The sequence below is a fragment of the Cyprinus carpio genome, chromosome B20 (genome assembly GCF_018340385.1).
Source record: "Cyprinus carpio isolate SPL01 chromosome B20, ASM1834038v1, whole genome shotgun sequence".
Classification (NCBI taxonomy): domain Eukaryota; kingdom Metazoa; phylum Chordata; class Actinopteri; order Cypriniformes; family Cyprinidae; genus Cyprinus; species Cyprinus carpio.
Window position 1 is genome coordinate 12,090,596 of NC_056616.1, and position 9,314 is coordinate 12,099,909.

The 9,314-nt window shown below is 34.6% G+C and overlaps 1 protein-coding gene across 2 annotated transcripts; it reads right to left on the reverse strand.

Annotated features, from left to right (window-relative positions):
• Nucleotides 1-1,235: 1,235 nt before the first annotated feature.
• Nucleotides 1,236-4,982, reverse strand: baalcb (BAALC binder of MAP3K1 and KLF4 b). 2 transcript variants are annotated; one of them, XM_042747143.1, is made up of 4 exons: nucleotides 4,854-4,982; nucleotides 3,608-4,024; nucleotides 2,771-2,961; nucleotides 1,236-2,120 (listed from the first exon to the last, which is right to left on the reverse strand). In XM_042747143.1, the coding sequence occupies exons 2-4, from the start codon at nucleotides 3,789-3,791 to the stop codon at nucleotides 1,947-1,949; spliced, it is 549 nt and encodes a 182-aa protein (XP_042603077.1). In that variant the 5' UTR covers nucleotides 3,792-4,024; nucleotides 4,854-4,982; the 3' UTR covers nucleotides 1,236-1,946. The 2 variants fall into 2 exon arrangements, with proteins under 2 accessions (XP_042603077.1, XP_042603076.1); XM_042747142.1 differs by lacking the exon at nucleotides 4,854-4,982 and adding an exon at nucleotides 4,585-4,743.
• Between the last annotated feature and the right edge of the window lie 4,332 nt (nucleotides 4,983-9,314).

The window sequence follows — 9,314 nt, forward strand, 5'->3', positions numbered from 1 at the left end:
TGTTTCAGCATTTGATGTTTTCTCTGCATTGCCATGTTACTCTTTTGTGACCACAAAATATCTCTACCACAGCTCTGCCAACACGATTATATTTACTCGTATGTATTTTATTTGTATGTATAAATGAATATTTGCACTAGATTTGTAGTAGAGTTCAATAAATGTTTACCTCAATGTAGCAATCTCACGCAAAAAAGCATAGTTCTTTTAAAGTTAACGCTATATCTCTGTTATGATATACTAACAGAATATTGGAATGCAAAGGGGTAACAATAGGGATTTAAAATATATTAAGAAGGTTTTGAAACAGCATTCCTTTCCATTTAGGACAATTTGTACATTTTGTAATGATTGATCAATGTCCATTTGACATTTTAAGATTCAACGTCAATTCATTTCAATTTTATCAGAATTCCTTTGAGAAACAAAATTAATTTTAAAATTTACTTTCAACCACGTTATTATTTAGATTAACTTTAGATTAATCTTCAATTAATTAACATTTGTTATTGCATTAGGTATCAGAAACTAACAATGAACAATACATTTTTAAGTGAATGTCAATTTATTGTTATTCATTGTTACTTCAGTTTGTTATACTGCATTACTCAAAAAATATTTAGGCCAATATATTCAAGATTTTAATTGCATAAAACATTTCCCTCTATTTGATTTACAGTTGTATTATTAATAAACCTAATATGATGCATATATGTCAGTCATACATAAATGAAACAGGAATGATATTTATGTAAAATAATTATTAAACCAAATGTTTTAATTGTGCAATAACCAGGTTTATAAACTCATCATCACTCAATTAAATTTATTAATCACATACAATTTAACTAATCGAATCTTGCTTGTTCCACAACTAGCCATATTTAAACCATGTTCATTCTTTCTAACTGATTATATTTGTTTTCAAAACCACCCTATTTAATGCAGATTTTAAGGAATTTGAAAATATGACTTTAAATAAAATAGATACAAATACTAATAAACTATGCAGACTACACCTTGTTATTTACAAATTAATAATATGTAAAAAAACAACACATATTAGTATATGTAGAAAGTAACATTGACCTATATTAATAATACTGTAAATGTATTGTTCATTGTTACATCATAATACCTAACAAATTAATGTTCATATCCAGAACCTTATTGTAAAATGTTAATTCAGAGAGTGAAGCAAGATAAAGATTAGGATACAGTAATAGTTATGTGCTTCCAATAGATATTTAATAACTCAACAATAAACATCATCTTCCAGTGAGTAAAGCAGTGATACATCAAACAATACTGGAATAACAAAACAGAGCTGCTTTATATTCTTGCACACTACCTTTTGCAGTAGTGCTAGCTTGCTACAGAAACTGTAATTAGGTTTTTTTTTTTTTTACCCCAAAAAGCTGAAGGCAACAATAGTGTGATAGTAAGGGCACTGATTTTCAGATCCAAGATAAAAAATTAAAGCGGTACTTCAACTTCAAGTCACCCTTTTTTCTGGGACAAGCATGTGTTGTTGGTATGTTTTTAAACTATTTAAGTATCATTTTTACACTTTTCACAAAATCAATCAGCCAATGGTTAAGTGCCCATCTGTCGACTGCCCTTCCTGATCTATCCTGTGCTTTCAGTGTGTGTACATTCGATGCTTTAGCTAAGATTCTTTTTGTTGGCATCAGAAAAAACAAAACATTTTGACAAAGACATTACAGAGAAAAGATGTACATAAAAATAGATATTATTAAATCAGTCAAGTGTAACTGAATAATGAATCTAACATTTAACTGACCCTTGAAACCCGTTAATCACAGCACTGATGAACTTCTTCATTTAGGTCATTCCTTACTTCTTACTTCTTTGGTCCATGCCATCTTCACCAAAGCTTTCCAGAAATCCAAGATACAGTCTTCATGAGGTCTTGGGTGAACACCTCATTGAGGCACTGAGTCAGCTGCTGTGTCCATCAAACCATCCACCGGTTTCATGACCTCATAGGTGGTTTGAGAAGTTTCCTTGATCTTTCCGCTCTTGCCCACCTGCCGGATGCTTTGAGTCACAGTGATGGTCACTTGCTTGGTGGACATCCGGCTGTCCTGCCATTTGGTCTAATGAAGATAACATTGAAAGATTTTAAGACATGAATGTTACCAAATATTTTCAACATTTTATTACAGTTTACAGTAATGATTAGTAAGATTTCTGGAAATCGATCACATTTCTCGGATGAATAAACAAAAGGCTATATAAATAGTACAAAATCTAAAACAATAGAAAAACACTTTTGTTACTTGAAATAAAATTTACAATAACTTACATTTCTGGGGGGAAAAAGATAAAAAAAAAAAACCTTGTATTTCAGCTAGTTTTCAAGGCAAACGTTTTCATACTTTCATTTAGTTTTAATTTGTATTAAAATAACAAACTAATGCTGAAATAAAAATGTATAAAAACAAACCACAATGACAAAAAAACAACAAAAAATAAAACTAGTCTGTTTTTCATTTCCAACATCAATATACTTTCATAGTTTAAAAGTGCATAAATGTATTACAGCCCACTTTAATAAAATGAACAATAATGCTAAATGATATTTTGTAAACTAAGTCAAAAGAAACACATTTCTGGAGTGGTGTAAATGAAGCAATACATAAGATAAAGGTCAGAAACACTGATGTCGTTTACAGTGTCTTGTTCACACATGCTGCGTGCATAAGACTAAGCCAGATAAAAACCATCATTCAATAAAAATACTTACTATTTCCTCAGTTCGTAACACGCTTCTCCTCTGCACTGTGGTACCAGAAGAAGACAGCACTTCCTGTTCTTGAGAAGAGAGGATTGCAGGGGTGCTGCCAGTTTTCATGTCATGCAGACCCACCTCAGACATGGCAGAACACACTTTCAGATATGCCTGAGCTGGAGAAGGCAGACCATCATCAAAGAGATCTGTGGCCAGAAAAAAAATATGGAAGTTATTCATTCTCTTTGACAAAATCACTGCATTGGTGACCATATCAGAAATATTTCAGGTATGAGTGTAGGGACAAAATAAAAATAAAAATCTATCTATCTATCTATCCATCTATCCATCTATCTATCTATCTATCTATCCATCCATCTATCCATCCATCTATCTATCTATCTATCTATCTGCAGCCATTTATGCTGCGGCGCCCGGGGAGCAGTTGGGGGTTCGGTGCCTTGCTCAGTGCCTTGAACTGTTGCCTTGCCTATCTTGATATGATCATTTACCCACTGTAGCTGCCCTAAGTGTCACAATTCTGCCCAAAAGTGTTAAGCAGCACTTATTGTGTTCATCCTTGCTCATATTGTTGTACTGAAGTACTATATGGGATTTAACCATCACCATGGCAACAGAAGGCCTACTTGAATGAATTGCTCACCAACAGCAGCCTCGCAACACTTTCCCTGTCCTTCTGGGAAGGAAATATCATTTGAAGAGTTTGACAGGTTAAATTTGAGTGACAACGGTGAAATGATATGTTCAGCTAGTTAAATACGAAGACATTAAATTCAAAAGCTTTTAAAAATGATAATAAATCCTTGAAATGTGATCTCAGTCCGTTCTCACCGAGGTTGGCAGTCTTCTCTGATGGGAAGCCCACCTCTGAAGAGTTTTCCGAGGGGATGCTCTGGATGGAGGACAGGGGTATGTCTGTGTCCGTGCTGGTCAGCCAGGTGGACTCTGTCTCTTTGGTCCAACTCTCCATATATCTCGGCTCCAACACATCTGTCCTGGAGCCTCCACAACCCATGATGTCAAAAACAAATCCACACCTACACAGCCTTGGATTCTAGGTCCATTACAACACCTCCCGAACAGCAAACGAAAGGTAGATGTTTGTTATATGGTGTTCACTGAGTGATGTCATTTATTATTTATGTTATGTCATTTAGTATGAACAACCCATATCAGCATCATTTTGATGTAAAAATCAAGTCTTCCACTGGCCAGGTGTCGGTCGAACAGGAAGATCTGGGACTGATTCTGTGGAAGAGAAATAACAGTCAGCCTATAATGCAAGATTTAAAATAATAATTTGATGTAAAAATAGGCTATTAGAAGGAATTAAGCCTGAACATTTTATTAATGTAGGTATAAGCTCTTAAAAGTACGCATTACACGTCATGCAACCTTAATAAGTGATATCTTAATGACAGATGGATTGACCCGTTTCCAATTTCTCTTGAGTAGTTCAGCACGCGCAATATGTAAACAAAGACGAGTTTGACATTTCCCGTGGTCCAAATAATAAAGAAACCAAAAATTATATAAAATAGATTTCTAATTTAAATCCAGCGATGTGCATTTAACAATTTTTCTTCTCATGCAATCATTAAGCGATTGATAAATTATTATATGAGCGCATCGTTGTGTAGTATTTACTGTGGTGTCGCGGCACGCTGTTTCATATAGGCTACACACAATATAACAATGTGTAGAAACATACACGCTAGTATGCAGTATGCAAAAACGTATTCAGCCTATCAAATGTGCTGGGTGCCTTGCTTGTGGTCTTTCGCGCGAACGAAGATTTTTGACATTACCTTAAGTCGACAGAGGAATCAGTGTCAGAACGGTTTTCTTCGGTATGCGTTCACTGCATTTATTACTCTTTTCATAACATAATTTCCAAGATTCATAGAGGAGCTCTACCGCGACGAAAAAAGCAAACACTGAGTGTGCGCTCTCTCTCTCTCTCTCTCTCTCTCTCTCTCTCTCTCTCTCTCTCTCTCTCTCTCTCTCTCTCTCTCTCTCTCTCTCTCTCTCTCTCTCTCTCTCTCTCTCTCGATCGATGTGAATGATGCTGACTTACCCATTTCTTGTCCCGATGTAAGATGTGTTACAGCATTGTGATGTCAGACTGAAGTCGTTCAGTTGTGTGTTTGTTTACTAAACACAAAATGATAGAGCTGTTCAGTTTGCACTTCTATCATCAAGAACAAATTGCATGTTTTTGAGCCATGCGTTTGCTCGTGAAATTAGAAGGGCTTTGTAAACATCAGTTTGCTATTTTCCGCTACTGTACAGCGAAGTCCATTCCATAAGAATTGATGACATTTAAATGACATCGCAATGAATCAGCATTTGATTCCATTTCTGAAAGATATTCTTTTTAGATAATGGCAACTGCCCTCCTAATGTGATTCAGACGAATAACTGGTATGACTGTAATGTGCAATAGTGGAGGTTTCAGCTATTCATTACAATCTGCTCTTGACTTCGTTTTTCCCCTTTGGTTTGCATCATATAAAGATAAGTATATACTTGCACTAATGCATGACCAATCTCATGCTTTCAACTATTTAAATAATGTGATATGATAATACCAACCATGAAAATATAAACATTTTGTCCATTAAATATTTTAAATATTTAATAATAAATATTATATAATTAACTAATAATGATAGGAATAAGTAATCCAGGTTATTAAGTTGATTTCTTGAAGGGAGAGTTTTTTAGAATTTTTTTTTTTTTTTTGTGTGTGTGTGTGTATCTACTCTTATGCTCATAGTTTTTTTCCCTCCAGTAGTCAAATAAGAAGTTATGGAAGCCCGTTATCTGCAATAGAATATATATATATATATTTTAAGTTTGGCCTTTTTATCACATTTCATTTAAAAATGTATTTTTTTTTTTACCTCACACTTCATACTTTTCAACATTGCGAGTTTATATCTCACAATTCCTCATTTACATCTTGCATTTCTGAGATTTACCTTTTTTATTTGTTTTTTTTTATCCCATGGTGCAAACAAGCTACCATTGACAATAAGGCAAAAAGTTTATATGTGCTCACTTTTAATATGAAGACATCCAGTATCTTTATTTCTTCTTCAAAGCACACAATCCACAGCCTCATCACTTCATTCAGATGTATCCCTTTACCCAAATCCCAATAGCAGTAGTTACACAATTTTTATGTGTGATTCAGATTACTGTATGTTTTTTTTTTTGTTTCAAACCCATTCACCATAAACAAGCCCTAATGCTTGAAATTGCCATCATGTTCCACATTTGTCTGTGTTAATGAAACCAGAGCAGCTAATGAAAAGATAGACAAGATTTCAGAAGATGTAAGTGTTTAAAACTGTGTATGTGTGAATGCGCTGTGTATATAAAAAACAATTCATATAAACGTAGACTGTATATCCCATTTATGACCCTGATGTGCTTTCAAAATGATTGTGAAAAGCATAAAACTAAAGGAGAAAAGTTATCTGCAGCGTTATAGTCATCAAACATCTATCTGACAGGAATTACATGCATATCTCAGCTTGTTTATGAGAATGTTCCTAAGTGCTGGAGGAAACAAATGATTAAATGTGCTTGAACTAGACATCATAACTGTTAATATTAAAGGCCAATAGGAAAATGTGGTAAACCTTTTATTAATCACTGTAACTCGAAACACTCAAAAATATGTCTTAAAATGCTTATGGGAAGCTATTTAATTGGGTTTTAAAATCACCACCCCTCCAGTAAAACACTCAGTAAGAATAGCAGTTAAACCACCAAGTGTGGCGATACTTGGAATTTATCTATTTTTGCCAGATGGGGGCAGTGCAGGCACTGTTTTGAGAGGATCAGTATATTGTCCTAGTTTTCACCAACAGTAACACACTGGGTTAAAAAACTGAGACCAACACAACAGCATTGACTGCTGTTTCATTTATCTATTTAAAAATAGAGTAAAAACAGTAATATTTAAATATTATTTTAATATTATTGACATGGGTTTGTATTTTTATATATATTATAAAATGTGTTTTGTTTCTATGATCGTAAAGCTTAATTTTCCTCACATTTTCAGCCCTCTAGTCTTCAGTGTCACATGATCCTTCTTAAGTCATTCTAATATGCTGATTTGCTGCTTGATAAACATTTTTTTTTTTTTTACTATTATCAGATTTTAAAACGTTAATATTAATATTAATATTTTTGTGGAAATGGTGATACATTTTATTTCAGGATTCTTTGATGAATAGACAGGTCAAAAGATCATAAATGTCTTTATTGACACTTTACTGCTAATTTAATGTGCCCTTGCTAAATAAAACTTTTATTGATTGGTTGTTTGATTGCTCCAAACCTTTTAACCTTTAGTTTATATGACAGCCAAAACATATGATTTACTAGTTGCTATTGGTATTAGGGGGTGAGACACTGTCAATCTAGAAAGCATTTGATTGGACAAAAATCTGTGTAGTTCAGGATTTTAGATTATATCTGTCAAAGTTTAGAAGTACACTAGCATGTGAGCAAATACACACTTGGACTACACAAGCAATACACACTTGGACTACAAGCCACAAAACTCTCATTTCGGTGTGTTTGTGGTCTTTAATAGCATAAAAAAATTACTCAAGCTCGTATCTGCTACCCACAGACATCCTCTATTGTATTTTATTTCTGTCTTGTTTTATGCTTGTTGTTATCCCTCCAAATATAGCCCCTTCTTTTCAAAGCGCATTCATTGTGCTCAGTGCAGTGGTGCAGTTGACTTTGAAATGAATAAAAGGAAACTTTTAGCTAAATCAAAGCGAAAACCATGCCAATTGCATTTTGAAGCTCTCTCTCTCTCTTTTATTTTTTTTCACCTGGCCAGAACTGTTACTTTTATCACAGTCACAGTTCTCCACTTTATATGCAGTGAGAGTATAGTTGCCCACACTGGATTTTGCTTCGTCAAGGTGACAGGATCCTGTTTTCTGTGTCAGCTAAGATTCCCATCAAGACTAGCGTCTCTTGGCACAATATACTCCACTCTTCTGATCCCACAATTTTTCGCTCAGTCGAGCCAAGTCCAGTCCACACGATGCTGGGAGCTAAATCCACCTCATCCATCACAGCCAGACCTGATGCAGTCGGCACACACATATAGTGTATATGAGGAGGGACCAAACTGAAGAATATCACAGCCCTAAAACAGGATCAGGTATGAAGAATCTTTTGGGATGTATGATATATCAGTACCATCGTTATCAGCTAGTTTTGTTAGATACTGAATATTCTTTTTACTCATCTTTTTACATTTAAATTACCTCCACCGCTCACTTAAAGGAACTGTTTACCCATAAATAAAAATTTGCACTCACCCTCAGGCTATCCAAGATGCATGTAGATGCAATTGTTTCTATATTGGAAGAGATTTGGATTTTAATGTAGCGTTACATCACTTGCTCACCAGTGGATCCTCTGCAGTGATTGGGTGCCGGCAGAATGAAAGTCCAAACAGCTGATAAAAACATCACAATAATACACAAGTAGTACACACAACTCCAGTCCATCAATCAACATCTAATGAAGTGAAAAGCTGAATGTTCGGAAAAAAACAAACAAATCCATCAAGTCATTCCCTCCTGATTCAGATGGCAGGACTTTTTACAGTAACTGGAGAAAACAATATTACAGACTCATATTTTAGCAACAGTTTGAAGTTAAAATGCCTTAATCATGGATTTGTGTCTTTCAAACACACAGCTTGTGGATTACTTATATTACTTGTGGATTATAGTGATGTTTTTATCAGCTGTTTGAACCCTCATTCTGACGGCACCCATTCACTGCAGAGGATACACTGATCAGCCAGTGATGTAATTTTTCCGAATCAGTTCCAAAGAGACTTGTATGCCCTGAGAGTGAGTACATTTTCAGCAAATCTTCATTTTTGGATGAACTATTTCTTGCAAGTAATCTTTTAAAATCACTAATAACTGTTTTTAGTGTTTTAATTTCTTTAATTATTGGCTTATCGATACTGGAATTTTAGGATCAGTGCCTCCCTAGAATTACTACTTTCAAAATACAACACAATGCAGACACTTGCCATTTCATTAAAAACAACAACAACATAAAAAAAACAAACTTATTTTTCAGTATTTATTTGGCCACTTCTTTACAAATGAATAGCTGTGCATTGAAATTCAGCACATGTAAATCTGCAGTGCTCTGAAGCGTCAGTCTGCTGTGATTATATTCCAGTCAGAAAAGAGTCTTTAACTGGGGAAGAAGAATCAATGGAATTCATTAAACCTTGATGGCCTCTTGTTGATGGACCTTTCGTCTGTTTCCTTTTACTACAGTAAATGAAATGTGAAAAGCTTATTTAAAAATGCTGACCCCTGCGCTGACTAAGGAATTGAGCAGGATAAAAGGACTTGGCATAAACAGTAATGTTTAACTTAAAGACCTCCATCATATTAGCATAATAAGAGCTTACATGTTGACAGATGGAAGCAGCCCGTGGATGTCAACTAGCCAGCTGGCCCTT

Bases quoted from the DNA above. Each gene is read 5' to 3' on its own strand.
- baalcb (XM_042747143.1), bottom strand. From the start codon at position 3,791: ATGGGTTGTGGAGGCTCCAGGACAGATGTGTTGGAGCCGAGATATATG. The intron at 2,962-3,607 runs GTGAGAACGGAC...TTCTGGCCACAG, and splicing joins AGAGAAGACTGCCAACCTCG to ATCTCTTTGATGATGGTCTG. The intron at 2,121-2,770 runs GTAAGTATTTTT...TATCTTCATTAG, and splicing joins TGTTACGAACTGAGGAAATA to ACCAAATGGCAGGACAGCCG.